The sequence below is a fragment of the Patagioenas fasciata genome, chromosome 7 (assembly GCF_037038585.1).
Source record: "Patagioenas fasciata isolate bPatFas1 chromosome 7, bPatFas1.hap1, whole genome shotgun sequence".
In the NCBI taxonomy this organism is placed as follows: domain Eukaryota; kingdom Metazoa; phylum Chordata; class Aves; order Columbiformes; family Columbidae; genus Patagioenas; species Patagioenas fasciata.
The window spans coordinates 36,383,809-36,399,155 of record NC_092526.1 but is presented as its reverse complement, the minus strand read 5'-3'; the positions used below and the strand labels follow the sequence as shown (position 1 = coordinate 36,399,155).

Sequence of the window (15,347 nt, the reverse complement as noted above, 5' to 3'; positions counted from 1 at the left end):
TAGGGTGAAAAGAGTTTGTTTATTTTTGCAGACTGCACAATTCAAGTCCAAATCTAGGCATCGCTCAGCAGATACCGATGGGAAGAAGGCACCATGGTTGTTTTGAGCACTTTGGGATGACAGGGAGGCAGCTCCAGAGGCTGCCCAGTATTTTGTGAGATGCTGGGAGGCATGCTGACCCTTTCAGCCAGCATTTTGAGTGCACTAATAAATGAACAGGTTGTGATGAAGATCAAAATGGCAGAAGGAAGCAAGGGAGATATGGCCCACAGGAAAATTAAGATCTTAAAGAAGATCTATGAAATTTAGGATAGACAAAAAGCCTGAAAGGAGCATGTGCAGGCAGCTGTAGAAGGCAGCAAAACCTCTCACTATCCCATTACTCCTGGAAAAAGAGGAGCATGCCATGCAAAATGGAGGCAAGCCGCTGACCATTTCAAGCCGCATGTGATGTGTCATAAACTCAATTGGTTCTCTCAGCGCAAAAAGTGCTGAGAGAAAAGAAAAGATGAGACAGTCTGGAAAAGGGTTTGCTAAGGACTGGGGGATGTCACAACCATAAAGCTCCTCACAGGATGTTGAGGGTTATTGAGAGTGTTTGAAAACTAGAGATGATCATTTGTCCTACTACACTGGAAAGGTTTCTCGCTTGTCTGACAAGCCCTCCTAGGCTTACAGCACGTATTCAAGGCATGGCTTAGTGCATGTAAAGCTTTACAGAAGTACGTTGTATGGCTCTGTATCCTGCTTTGATTTTGGTTTTAATTAGCACCATAAATGTGAGATACATGACTTTTCATCATGAAAATCCAAAAAGAGCTCTGGATTTTGGCTAGAAAGGAGCACCCAGAGGGCAGCTTGTTCTGGGCCAGCTCAGAGCTGCTAGCAACCATACAAAAGGAAGAAAATGAAACGGGTAATATCAAGGATGTGTATACTGGTGAGAGGAGGACATGTGTACTCCATTTAACATATCCACCTAATGAACCTGTCAAAGAAGCTGGGCTGGGAGAGGCTGTCATAGTCCTTCTCCCGGAAGATAGCTGCCCGGTCCCCGAGGCCAAGCTTTAGCAGGACATCCATGTCTACGTCACTCCCAAGAGCCACTACCGTGGGCATGACATCTTGCTTCTTCATGGAGTTGATGGCCTCCTCGAGGTTCTTGCTTCCCGTGATGCCATCAGTGATGAAGACAAAGGAGAGCTCAGCGTTGCGCCGGGCGAGTCGCTGCCCATTTCCCGGGCTGAGCACGATGTTGTTGATGGCGTGTATGATGGCTGACCCGATGTTGGACGATGAGTCCAGGTACTTGATCTGTGCCAGGGCGTCGGAGATTTCCGTCAGGTTGTAGGTCAATGGGAAGACCACGTCCTGGTCCCTCTCACTGCCGTACTGCAGCAGTGCAATCCGGGCATTCATGTTGTCAGTGTTGCTTCTGGCCAGCGTGAGCTGTCGTGCCACCTCCTCCACAAAGCGGTGGGCCTTGTGGAAATTCTGCTCCCCGATCCTTTCAGAGCCATCGAGCAAGAAGATGACATCAACAGGGCGCTGTGTGCACTGGGCCACTGCAAGCTCTGCAGGAGAAAGAAGACAAGAGTTGGGAGCATGAGATAGCCTACAGGATAAGGCTGGGGCTTTGCTCAGGCAGTCTGGGCCAGAGTTGCCTCTGTGCATCTTTGTCCAAAGAAGGACCAGCCCCACGCTGCTGGCAAAGCCTGCCTTTGCAGCTGGTAATGTGCGTGGTTTGCTTCTGATGCCCTCAGATCCTAGGCACTAGTTCTTAATGAATGTTAATTCTGGGGCCTATGACAGACCTCCATGAGATTAGACTGATCTGTGCATTTCAGTCCCAGAGTTACACCCCCCTTCTAACAGCAGTGCCCAGCTCTTATCTGTAACAGGACTATCCAGAGATTAATAGCAGGTAGTGTCTACAAACCTCTTGGTTACTTCTAGAGAGTGGTTTACTTTCAAAGTTATTCTTCACACCCAGATTTGTAGGATGAAAGCTGTTTTCATACCTTTCACCCAGATTAGTTTAATCAGCAGTCACTAATTCCTGAAGAGCTTACAAAGATTGGGTCATATGGTTGGCAAACAAGACTATCCTTTTTGATGCACCTGTATGTAGTAAAGCAGCTTTTGTAATGTATAACAGACTAATATTTGAGAAAAACACAGTGGGACATTGTTCTTCAGTCACTCAGAACAGCACATGTCCCCAAAGGGGGCATATGAATATATACAGTAAATGAACTCAGAAAAAGAAGGAGACATTAAAGAACATTCTTTGGAGATAGCTGTTAGTTAGGGACCATTATTTTGTTCCTTTGCAGTAGTTATGTGAATGACATTTGGTGTTCCTCTGTGTGCACTGCTTCTCTAAAAAAACACTTCCATTATTGCACTGTTGAATTTTCTTCTTCTTCTTCGAGTTTCCTTCTCTGCTGAAAGCACTGGTCAGGAATATGATTGCAACAGCAGTATTGATTTGTGATGTACACTCTGCAGCTGGCCACCTGAGTTGGCAGCAGGGCAGTGGCCTCATCAATGTCAAGCAATTCTGTGGCTCTAAGATTGAATCTTGAAAGGGTGAAGACCTGGAGCTGATGTCATGTTGTGCTGCATGACTGGTAAGGAATAAAAGATTCTGGAGCAGCCCCAGCATCCATCTCTGGAAATGAGCGGTAACTTTTGAGACAGCAGTTGAATTTCTGTGCTATGAGCAAATCCAACTTGGCAAATTGCTTCCTCAGTGCTGAATGCTGTTAGACCTCGGTTCAGCATGGTGGGGTGCTGAACCGGCATAATTCCTTGTATGAGGTGAGCAACAAATGGATCACCATTTAGTACATTAGTACTATGTGTGTAGTCAACACTTGGGAAATGGCAAAGTTATACTTTAAGAAAAATAGATACATGCACTCTTGAGACTACAGAGACAGTGTCCAACCTGAATCCAGTGGCACAAGACAGTCTAGCAGGAGCTCTGATGGAGATATTGTTGAGCTCGCAGACTATTTGTCACCACTTCCATCAATGATAAAACAGTCAAAGCTAATGCAGGAACTTCTGCTGGTACTTGTGATTTAACCGAACTTGTTAGACTTTGCAAAAATCCATGGTTGTTTCTGTATCATGTTTCCTGACCTTGTAGACTGGCACTTCTCCTTAGCCTGCACTGTAAAACATATCTACAATGATCGCAAGCCTTGAATGATGCTTACTGTACACTGTCTTACAGTGAACAACAGGACTCTGCAATCCCAGTTCCGACTGCAGCAGAAATTAATTTCCAAGCAATGTTTTTTTCCCTATGAGTTTTTTGAATATAGCATTTCAAAATTCAACTGTGATACCCCACTCCTTTGAAGCATTAACAGTATGTACTCACCTCTGCCCAGCCTTCTTTAAGAAATGTTGTCTAAAGGTATATGGATGCTGCAGGTCCTGGTGTGCAGGTGCTGCTGCCACAAGGATACTTTGCCATGGCAGCAGCTACACCCCCAGTCCTCACCTGCTCTGTGCAGTTGTGGAAGAGGAAAAGAAGGCATATTCCTTGCAACCACACGTCCCAAAACCTATACAGGGGTCTGCAAAAGCAGGTGGAAGCGAGCGAGTGGGGGTGAGGACTGCATATCGTGTTGGAGAAGTGTTACCAGTCCGTCTGTCCCAATGCTTGTCAAGTTGTAATCATGTTTCTTGAGATGACAAGCAAGATCCATCTGCCACCCACATGATCCAAAGCAAGCCTTGAGAGCTCCTAGTTAAGCAGATCACAGCTGAGAGCAGCATTGTTCCATGGAGCTTTAGCGAGAGCATCACGTACGTGTGGCTCTCTACGCAGCCTCTACTGCAGGAGCACTCCCTGGAGACACACCACTTGCTGCTCAGGAGAGGGCTGCCTTTGTGCTGTGTGATAAGATGCCTTTATATAGGACTTAACCCACAGAAAAGTAACTGCTGCGGGGCAGTGCAGCAAAACCTCAGGCTTGTCTCTCTCAGTGTCACGCTTTGGTTGCAGCTTGTTTCTGGGAGACCGAGGGCCCTTTTCTGCAGCAAGGAACGAGATTCTCGTCCTTAAGTAGGAGATCAGCTCTGAGAGGCATCACCACAAATTAGGCCAATTAAAATCTTCAGATCATGCTTTTAACTGGAGCACTCGTCCGTCTCATGCAGCTTACAGCAAGGTAGGGAGGCCTGCAGCTCACTGTACTGCATACCGTGTGCTAGGACACAGCTGAGGACATCTAACAGCACAAAAAGCAGAAATACCATGGATTTTCCTGCCATTAGCAATGCATCTAGTTATGGGCTTGTGCAGAGTGACCCCACCCATTCTCATCACGTTCCTGCTGCTTCTAAAACCTGGGTAACTTGTATTTCCTCCCTTGTTTCACAGTGTTGACAGTGGAGGTGAAAGTGACAGATGGGGACTGACCTCCCAGCCCTTTCACAACCCCTCCCATTTCTTTGTAGAGGTGGTGTCTGTCCTTTCCCCAACCCCTGATCTGTGTCCTTCCCTTGTCCAAGAGCTTCACTGGAAGAACTGCTGCTGTGATGAAATCTGGTTTTATCAGAGCGGTTAGCAAAACACCACTACACTTACTTGCCTCTGTCTAACAAGGGCCAACGCAAACACTGCTCAGGCAAAGGGACTTTTTGTCTCTCCTTCCTCCCTCTCCCCGTCCCCCATAACAAGCGGAAGGTTTTTGAGAGCTCAAAAACTTTCAATTTTGCACTGCTTTGCTAGGAAACATTTCCAAAGGAAATGAAATAAACAGCCGCTGCGTGATGAGGTCTAAACCCCCTTTGCTGAAGACTTGCTGAATCCTCATCTTGTTCAGCAAGATGTCCCAGCCCTGAGATGCTCCCTCCAGATCAATGTTTCTTTGGGGCTTTTCCTCTAGCATCATGGCTGGAGCTGCTTAACTACTCTGAGTTCAGACACCTGCTACTTTTGGGGTAAAAATGAAAACAGAGCAGGGGGCTTGGCACAGACTATCTGGAACATGTGGATTACAACCAGACACTAGCATCTGGACTCAGACAGCTCATCCTTTCGCCTTCACCTAAAACTCTGAGCACACCATTTAAAGCTTTCTGAACTATTTTCCCTTCGTTATATGCCAACAGCAGAGTTTTCTGGGCTCCCTGTCCCTATAGACTGGGAGCAAAATGTGCTGAAACCTTGGGAGAAAGACTGCTTTTGTGCAGTACATCAGACCTGCTCATGTGCCGAGCGACGCAAACAGCTCCCCCGCGTGCCTGTCACCAGACGCCTTCTAGCCTTGTCAGCTGGCAAGCCCCAGATGCTGAAAACACTGCAACAAGCTCCAGTTCCCGTGCCTGAGCTTGGCAACTGGCTCCACTTTGCACACCTGGAAACACTACGTCCTGACCACATTTTTGAAGACCGTACATCTCCCTTCTGATCATTAAAAATGACATTTGCTCAGTATACTTTATTGTGATAATATCATGTCAGTTAGAGAGGCTGCAAAATTCACTTGCTGGCAGTAAACACTTCTACTCTTGTGTCTGTACACAAAATGCTGTTTTCTCTTCTTACAGCTTGAGAGGGCAGTAGTTTTTCTGGAGGCAGGAATGACAGCCACCTGCCCAACCTTCTGTGAAAACCAGGGGCAACTGAGCTCATGGAAATATCACTCCTTCTCTAAACGTACGTACCCGCAGCACAAGTGGTGGGTCTGTAGTCTCTCTGAACCAAACTGGCACTGGGCATGGATTGAATGGGTTATACTACAAGTTTAAATACTTGCTTTTAATTAGCTCATGTAATGTATCACAGAGGTTTGACTGTGCAGTCAAGGATTTTTGCTTTGGACTGCCTGGTCCTACACAAACTCTACATCTTGGATATGAACAGGTACGTGTTGCTCGTTAAGACAGAAGAAACACAAACGTACAAGCAGAGAAAAAGGCAGAGAGAGCTCATACAGCTTCTGAGAGAAGCACTGCCCAGGTTTTAGTGCTGTCAATGGAAAGCCAGGCTTGCCCCCTCTCCCGTACTGTTAGCTCTTCCGCCTCAAAACTCCCAGCTGCCCATTAAATGATTGTACCGGGACACCCACTATGGCGAGAGGAGATGCACCTTGCTTTGCCAGTCTTGCCACACAAGTGGTTTGCATGAAGCGAACCCTCACGGTAACCCAGCGAGAGGATGCAAAAGATGCTTCAGAAGCAGTCAGCAAATATACATGTAGGAGACACACTGGAGAAAGCTGCCATGCTCACCAGCCAGCCAAGCCAAAGAGCACTGTCCCTTGTGTCACATCACCAGCTGAGCACAACCAAGCCATTTCACTGACCGTGTTTCTCCTAAACTAAAAGCATCTACCAATGTACCTGTCCCCTCTGCCAAACAAGCACTCGAGGAAAGACAATTACAACCTCCGCTCAACCTCTGCCTCCACCCACTTCATGCGATCTCTAATGGAGATGTCAGCAAAGCCCTAGCACGGTTTCTGGGTCCCCCACAATCTCGCTGTGCACCATTTTGAAGGTGTCAATGAACAAGTCCATCCACTCTTGACGCTCATTTCCAGTGGCAAACTTGGCTTTTTCGGCGGTAAAGGCCAAAGTGGCCACCAGCTGGGTGTACATGCTGGGGTCCTGGGTTTCCCGCGTGGAGTTTAGGAACTGTGCGATCGAATGTATGGTGCTGGGGAAATCTATGTTGACTCCCTCTTCCATGGGGCGGAAAATAAGTGGATTTACGTTCCCAGGGTTCCTGTCATCTGCAAGTGAGCGTCAAAAGAATATTTTCAGGGCTTGCTAGCAATGGTTGTGTCTCTCTCTGAATGCTACCTCGCTTTCCTGTGTGCACTGCGCCAGAGAAGAGCAGAGCTAATGAGGGACAGAAAAGTAAAGACCAAAGCCAGATTTTAAAACTTTCTGCCACTTTAATGCCTGAGGAACCGTGGGATCCACACCAAAATCAATGGTACGTTAACTGAGAGACCTCAGGAAATGATGTGAAACTTTAACTGCCCAGTTCCTTCCCACTCATCCAGCAAAGGCATGATGGAGAAAGAGCAGCGCTCAGGAAGATGGCCACGGGGTCCAGCTTCTTTCCTGTGTACGGGATTCAGCCATCACATAGCTTTGAACTCTGTTACATGCAAACCATACACATGATGCTGTACAGCATCTAAGGGACAGCATTATGTGAACTCCTTGCCTGGCACTCAGCCTGCTGTGTTTTGGCTAGAGTCACGGCTCTGCAGTGTGCAACGCTCCCATGCAGTGTATGGGCTACTCAGGACTCCAAGAGCCTCTGTCTCCACCTGGCTGTGCTGAACTTCAATTCAAATAACATCCCCAAGCTCAAAGCAAAGCCTTCTGCGCAGGTTAGAAAGACTGTCACAGAGCATCATGCGGTTTCTATTGAAGCAAGTGGTCAGTTCCTATTTGCTAAGCATTTAACCCATTTAGCACTCTAGCATCCAGTCAGCACCCCAGTAATCAATGGGCAATAACAAGGAGACAAGGCTCTGCCCCAAAACCACGAAAATGTGGATTTCCTGAGGCTTTCAGCTGCAGATGTGGACCCGAAGCAGTGATGTGCCTGGCTCTGCACAGCAGCAGAGAGGAATCTGGAGTATGTGTAATACCTCTCCCTCTCTGTGCCCTGCTGACAATACCCAGGCTGGAGCTGGGGTACCTGGCATGAGCAATTGATCTGCTCCTTAAAAGTGCCAGAACTGCAACTCTGACAGCTATGGGGCCAAGAGCAGGGCTGTGTGTAGCTGCCTCCCTGACCTGAACCTGTCTGGCCTGTCTACAACCGGACACGTGTTGGATGTGCCTGAAGCTTGCTCAGACACCTGGTGAAGGGCACCGTCTCCATCCAAACGGTTTGCATGTGAATCGCCACCAACCCTTGAGCTGTACTCAGAGAACCAGAGGAAGCTGAGCACTGAGCAGAGAAGCCTCAGGCTCTCCCATATGCCTTACGTTACATTCCATCCAACATGTTCCCTTGCCACTGGGCAAGCGTGGTCATTGCAAATCCTTCTAAACGATGACAGCAACACATCATGGACCATCCAGTGCATTGGGTGGAAGTCCCGTTGCCAAAAGGCCCCTGAATCCCTGAGTATCACTTAAAACTTAATCTACCATGCCTAGAACAGATACTTGTGCACCAGGACAACTTTTGCCCATGCTGAGATGGGCATACTGGCACTTTCACAGGAGGTCTGCACCTATCCAGCCACGTCACTACACCTCCCATGTCCTCTGGAGCACAAGTGTAGGATCTGCACTTGATCTGGCCTGCCTATGGCATGACTTGAGGGATTCACCCACGAGGGGACCCTCTCAGATGCCTCCTAAAGCCATTTCTGTCCTGGTCCTCAGGACTGTCAGGCACCAGTTCTCACCTTGCATCAGGACAGAAACACCCAAGTGTACAGCAGGGAAAGGAACGCCAACTTCACCTTGCTGTGGAGGGTTTTGATGGCCCAAGCCCAGGAGAGCATGAGTGTGTCATTGCTTGGGTCAGTCTTTCTCCTGCAGTGTTCCTCAAAAATGGAGAGTCTGCAAAGACCAAAAGCTTTGAAGGCACCTTAGCAGTCACCAGTGTGGCATGGGGAAGTCACCTCCTTTTGCATGGATCGGCAGGACGAAGTTCCTCAGAGGACACTGCAGGGGAGCTCAGCAACCTGGCTGGACATTGTGCTCTGTGCATGGGCAGGTGCAAATACTCAAAATACTAGTGAAAAACTTAAGATGAGAATAATCCTATTTTTTCTATCTTCAGATTCCTTTGCTTTGTATGGAAATGAAGTGACTTCTTTGAAAATGAAATCTGAGATTCTGTATAACGCTGAGTTGAAGCTGGGGACTTTCACAAAAACATTCATGGCAAGAGTAGAGACAAAAATTGCAAGAATTGGCAAAACTTTGTCCCCTGTAAGCTTTGTGTATATCAGCAAATAGTGCATCTATTGTATTTAAATAGGCACAGAGACTCAGACAGGATCTCTAGGAATTCACATGGCAGATCTGCCCCTTAGTGAGCAAAATGTAATCAAGTAAAGCTACCTGCAGTGAGCAGTAGCAGTCTCCTTTATACCACAGGATCCTTACAGCCTTTTTCCTTTAATCCAACACCCTGAGTTAATCGTTAATTAAATACAGCCATCATTAGAGAAGCCAAAGCTTTTGGTCCACTACTCTGTCATTTTCCAAACAGTCCCAGGGAGCATCCTGTCCAGTGCGGGTGGGAGAGTTTAGCAAGGAGGTTTTGACTTGGTGTACAACAGAGACATGGAACAAGTGAGAAATTAATTGCCAAGTCTGGAGGTCAAAATCTGGTTGCTCCCAGAAATTGGGACAGGGAGAAATACCAGGGCTGAGCCGTGCTGGTGCACAAACTCGGTGCACACATACTTGCACAGAGAGCTCAGAGAGACAGGAAAAGAGCAGAAGATGAAAACCCAGAGCCTCTTCTCATGCAAAGTAATACTATTTTCCAAAATCCTGCTATCCAGAGGGAATGAACAGGTTTGCACACCCCCCTCCCAATCCCGAGTCTTTTTCACCCTCCCCTGGACCTACCACTTGGTGCAGAAGGCATGAAGCTACTTATGATGTTTACCTGTCTGACAGGGTAGCTCAGGGCAGACGATCTGTGGATCTAGAAGGAAAAGAAACAAGGAAAACTGAGTGATGTGCTGCCACCCCCCTCCACAGCTTGCACACTTGGGGTGGCAGGATAAGGACACTTCACAAGGGGAAAAGGACTCCAAAGGACTGCCCCAAAAGGCCAGCACGTGCCTGAGGAAGGACTGTTCATCCACGGCTACAGAAAGGACAGCCCCCACCTTGAATGACTCAACTTATGAGCTATGGGCCAACCTGGCGGGACACATCTCCGCAATGGTTGCAACACACCATATGTGCCCTCCACCCCAAACCCTGGGAGAGAAAACTCCAGTTCCAGTAAGAACTGTGCAAGGACAGGTACAGACCTGGGCAGAGCACGTCCTCCATCTTGTCAATGAATTCCTCTGCCACCAGGTCTGAGAAGAGCCTCATCTTCTGGACTCGCTGGGGTTCATTGCAGGCAATGGAGACCAGGGTCTCACTCTGTTCTGGCTGATCAAACATGTCTCCAATGCCAATGGTGTTGACGACCACGTCTCTACCGCACAGAGCCCCTAGGTTCTTGTCATCATCCCGGGGGTCGTAGCGCCCATCTGTGATCACCACAGCAAACACTTGGGCTTTCTCTCGCCTGCTTTCCTTGATGAGCTTGTTGTAGGCAAACTGAAGGGCAGACGGCGTCCAGGTGCCTCCAGCGATCCACTCCAGGCGCTTCACTGCTTCCTTGAAGCTCGACAGTGAATCAATGCGCTCATCATCAAGCTTGATGGCTTCAAAGGTCCCCTCATGACTGTACTGCACCACCCCAACACGGGCACCTGCCGATGAAGTGTCACGTTACTTGGCTTTGCATGCTCAGTGAAAAGCAGAGAAAGTCAGCAAACTTTTGTATCTGCAAAGGCCTGCCTGACTGGCCTACTAAGGGTGGAAGGGAGAAAAGCAGAAACTCCTGCAAAAACGTTGGACAGATGCTTGCAGACCAGAACAGCTACAGAGAAAGCATGGCAGCTGGAAAGATCCAAGAACCTTTCTTTTCCCCATGCCCTGCTCAGTCCTCACACAATCCAGACCTGTCTGTGACTTGGGATCTTTGGCAATGGAGCCCAGCCGGCTGACCACGTTGACCACAAAATTTTTCTCCAGGGTGAAGTTGGTGTAGCCAATACTCTCTGAGCTGTCTATGACGAACATGATGTCCAGGGCACCACAGCGCTTCTCACAGTCTGGGGAGAGGGACAAAAGGAGGAAAACACAAAGGTCAGTGATGGTGGGAACGAGAGCCACCAGGGCAGAAGAAGTCAGTTAGCATCACACCAAGCATCCACAGAGCTCGTGGTGCTGCCTGCAGCCAGCAGCATAGGGAGGGTTTTACATGCATTTTTCTGTCAAGGTATATGGGAAGAAACCTTTTTAATCTTGCTGTGTAATGCACGCTAACCTATCATCTGGACCATGCAACTCTCTACTACAGCTCACTGTTCCTGCGATGGCAGAGTTAAATTTTGGGAGGTAAGATTGGCTGCCCTTGTGGCACCACCACACTCAGTGGTGGGCTGGGACTGGGATGACCAGGGAAGGATTTCCCGTGGTGTCTCCTCTGCAGGGTGCAGTGCTGTGCAGAGCAGCAAGGAGCCCACTGTGATGGCGGCTCAGTGCAAAGGGCAGCTCATGGGGCAGAGCTCCCTCGAGGGACCTTCTGAAGAAGGAGGCAGCCTCTGGTGACTCCCTTTTCTCATCGCTCGAGTGGTCATTCCCTTCCCTGGGGAAAGACGATGGTCTGCTCACCACAGCATCCGCACGTCTCTCGCACGTAGGTCATCACGTCACAGTCCTGCCGAAAAAGAGGTGCAGGGTGAGTGCCTCCCTCCTCATATACAGCATCCATCCCCTCATCAGCCCCCTCTCCTCTTTCCTTGGCCCCCATGGGAAGCCACAGGCCACATCTGTGGGGCAGTGACAGGACCTGATGCCCTGTTTTGTTCTCAGGCTGTGCATGGCAAAGCCACGATCACTCCAGGAGGACAAGGTTGCAAAGCAGAGCTACTTACAGTCAGGCCAGGGTCTCCTGGTGGGCCAGGGGTCCCCTGTAAAGAAGAGCACAGGGATTTCAGGCACAGTTTTCCCATGAGTTCTCTTTTTAGGAGCGAGAATATCAAAGCCACCAAAACCGTGGCTTTTTGCAGAAATCTGCCATGGGAAGGGTAGGAAAGCCTCGCTGGGAGCCAGCAGACTCATCTGGCAGCTGGTGTCCCCTCAAGCAAGCCCTGCTGCAGGGAGACCCACTGGGGTCCTCTGGGCTTCAGAACGTCAAGGAGAAGTGAGGAGGAGCGGGGGAAGCTGCAGCAACTCGCAGGCACAAAGACACGGTACTATACCTCAGGGCCTGGTTCACCAGTTGGACCACGAGGTCCGGGCTCACCTCCTGGGCCAGGATCACCCTAGGGAGGAAGCAAAGAAGGGTCAAATATTTCTCAGTGATGCAGCCGCTGCTGTCAGGGGCTCCTCCTGACCCCCCCATCAGGCACAGCTTTATGATGGACAGTCACCAGCCTGCCACAGCTGAGCCTGGGGACATGGGGCAGGCAGGAGAGTGAGCAGTGCTATACCCAGCACAGCTGGGAGAGTTGTGGAAGGGGGACACTGACCCTGCGGGCAGTATGGGAAATCTGCTTACCGGTTCCCCCTTCTCTCCTTTGGTCCCTTGTGCGCCTTTTGGTCCAAGCTCACCTCTTCCTCCCTGCTCAAAGGAAGGAGAAAGAGATGCAGCATGGAACACATCTGAATGTGCTCAGGTAAAGGCACTTACTGCTATGAGGCCATCAAAAACAGACTGGCCTGGCCTGGAAAGCACCCTCCAAAACAGCAGCTCAGCACAGAGCAAATAAACAGTGTTCACATAGGCATTAACTAAGAATAAAGAAGTTTTGGAAAGCTTATTTCAGATGTTTTCAAGAGGAGATGGGCTCAGGAGATCCACCCAGGCTCCGTTGCTGCGGGAACAGCCAGGACAGTTGCTGGCAGGAAAGGCTCCTCAGCCGTGTAACTGCTCAGGTGGCAACTGCTCGGCATTTCAGTCGGTACAAAAAACAGTTGATGGAAACAAACACACTCACCTTGGGTCCCGGCTGCCCCTTCTCGCCCTTGTCACCCTGCGAAGGGAGAGGAGGGAGAGGTCAGCACCTAGCCGGTAACAGCCCCCACCATGCACACACAGATCTGAAGTTTGCAGTGAGGAGCACGAAACTGAACAGAAAATGTATCTTCAGCCCCACTGAGGCTGGGGTCCCCAGCACCGCTGCCATGAGGCTGATGGAGCTGTGGATAAGTTCAGTTCTGGTGTTCAGCCGCCCAACTCCCTGCCTTTGCGGGCCTCATGTTTTTGAAAGAAAGTTAGAGCTCAGTTAATGCAGTAAATGACTGACATTATGATTTCAAATATATTAGTTATTCTTATATGTGAGTCTTGATCTCTTTTAAACTCTTCCGTCTTTTCCTTATTCATGGCTTCATGTCTTGAATGTGATTTGAAGAGCCTTTCTTCAGCTTGAAGGATCAAGCTGAGGATGGAGAAAAGCATTGCACAGCACAATGTGTACTCTGCAAGAAGATTATGTCAACAGATTTTGAGATTTGTCTATGATACGTGTGTGATTAAAACTTTGGTTGATATAATCTGTCTTTACCTCTTACATTAATACTTACTCCTTTCTGATAGAGTGTGACAGTGTCTTTCATTACATGAAATTCTGACACTTTCAGATTTGGTTTTGTGACTTGAATTCTATATAGTCTTCCACCTCCCTCCTATTCTTCTTACCTCTGAGAATAAGATTGTTTTTCAGAATTTAATGCTTATAGACCAAATCCTTATATTTCATAATAAAATTGTGCTTTTAGCAAACTCACGCAGCTTGACAGGGGACTTTTTAAATCTACATTCCCTTACTTTTTTTCCCCCATTGCTTGTAATTTGACCCTTACATTTTTTTCTTCCTCTTTCCCTCTTCTCCCAGGCTGTTCAGCTCCGACAGCAACCTCCACCAAAACAGGTTTCCTCGCAGCATGTACGTCTGCACTGGACAAGGCATACATACCTGTGGTCCTCTGGGTCCAGGGTAGCTAAAGCCAGGTCTGCCTCTGTCACCCTTTGGTAGAAAAAAAATGACCCATCAGAAACCAAACCCAGCCTTTCTGACCTGGTGATGACAGTGACAGTCAGAGCCGTCTTCATCCCCTTTCGGGGTGAGACACCATCAGGGGCTGGACTTCTGCGGCTGGCCCTGAAACATCAGGAATGGCTGGATCTTGTGGATATGTCATGCTAGGGACACCCCTGAATCTGTGCAAGGTAAGGGGTGTAATCACAGCTGCCTTGGCCAGAGCAAGACTTGCATCTCTGCCCTATAGGGAGGCTCAGGCTTGAGCCATTCAGTTTCTGAGGCACTCAAGTTGCTGCATTGAAAAATGCCTTTTTTTTTTTTTTTTTTTTTTTTAGGGAAAACCAACCAACCAACCAACCAAAAGACACAAAAATACCCTTGCAAACGCAGGCTGCATTCAGGGACTTTACCTTTGGCCCTGGTGGTCCAGCATCACCTCTTGGGCCCAAGTCACCAGGGTCCCCACGTGATCCCTGCAAGACAGTGTTGGGGAGAGCAGAGGGAGCGTGTGAGGATATTCCTTGGGGCTCTCTGGCCATGCAGGGGACTGTGCTGGAGAAACCAGCTCTTGAGACGGTGGTGCAAGACCATCTCTCCTCCCAATGAGGTTACTGTGACAGTGACCGCTTCAGCACTTGGTTTCCTGCACGCCATGGAGCCACATAGATGTCACAGCATTATTGACACAATGGCATGCTGGACTAACCACAGGCTCGGGATAAATGGGCACTTGGGGAGCACCATCTTTCTGCACCCCATGACCCACTCTGATATGGTCCCTTCCACATTGTCATGGCAACACTTGGGTCTGGGAGTGATGGAGAAGCAGGGACTCTTGGGTCCTGCAATTTCTCTTTGCCCTGGGAAGGGTTAGTCAGGGGCCATTGGGCTAATTTTTTTAGCCTCCCTGAGAAAAGGTCAGGCAGGCCCCCCTCAGGAGAGACAGTGCAGCCAGCTTACATCAGTAAGGCAAGCTCTCACTGCAGAGGGAGGACAAGGTCACACAGATGCCTCAGGATAACTTACTGTGTTGCCTGGCTCTCCAACAGCACCTGAAGGGCCTCGGGGTCCTGGCAGCCCTTGGTCTCCCTGCAAAGCAAAGCAAGAACATCTAGAGGCAGGTGCAAGCAGGTGTGAATGAAGAGGAAAACTGGGTGCGCTGCTCCGGATGGCAGCAGTGCCTTCCTTCCCTCCTGGCTGTCACCAACCCCTGCTTTGTGCTTACCCTCGCTCCTTTGCTTCCAACCTCACCAGGCAGGCCACGAGGACCCTCTGGACCAGGATCACCCTGTGAGGAGAGTAAAGATATTCCTGGTCAGGGATATCTCCAGTGCTGTCAGTGTGCATGGCAGTGTTCCTTGGAGCGAGGAGGCATGCCGATGTTCTCAGATCTGGTGTTTTTTGTCTTGAAACAGTGCCAGGGCAGCACATCCTCTGAACATGTCTCTTAGCCTTGAGCTTTGCTGCCGTTCACCCCTCTCTGGATCAAGCCCTGGAAGAGGAACCTGTGCCTGCTACCACCACGGCAAGCAGCGAGCACAGTGGGAGCAA

The 15,347-nt window shown here is 49.1% G+C and overlaps 1 protein-coding gene across 2 annotated transcripts in view; it reads right to left on the bottom strand.

The window, feature by feature from the left end:
• The window catches only part of COL6A2 (collagen type VI alpha 2 chain), a 28,529-nt gene continuing 13,182 nt past the window's right edge, over positions 1-15,347 (bottom strand). Inside the window, exons 16-28 of one of the 2 annotated variants that reach the window (XM_065841416.2) lie at positions 15,022-15,084; positions 14,823-14,885; positions 14,207-14,269; positions 13,731-13,781; positions 12,750-12,785; positions 12,311-12,373; positions 12,012-12,074; positions 11,685-11,720; positions 11,422-11,467; positions 10,707-10,859; positions 10,002-10,454; positions 9,629-9,667; positions 1-1,574 (exon numbers count right to left, since the gene is read on the bottom strand). In XM_065841416.2, the coding sequence (XP_065697488.1) occupies positions 967-1,574; positions 9,629-9,667; positions 10,002-10,454; positions 10,707-10,859; positions 11,422-11,467; positions 11,685-11,720; positions 12,012-12,074; positions 12,311-12,373; positions 12,750-12,785; positions 13,731-13,781; positions 14,207-14,269; positions 14,823-14,885; positions 15,022-15,084 (1,737 nt within the window). In that variant the 3' untranslated portion in view covers positions 1-966. Of the gene's footprint in view, positions 1,575-1,606; positions 6,762-9,628; positions 9,668-10,001; positions 10,455-10,706; positions 10,860-11,421; positions 11,468-11,684; positions 11,721-12,011; positions 12,075-12,310; positions 12,374-12,749; positions 12,786-13,730; positions 13,782-14,206; positions 14,270-14,822; positions 14,886-15,021; positions 15,085-15,347 lie in introns of those variants that run through there. The other variant, XM_065841417.2, reaches the window with a different exon arrangement.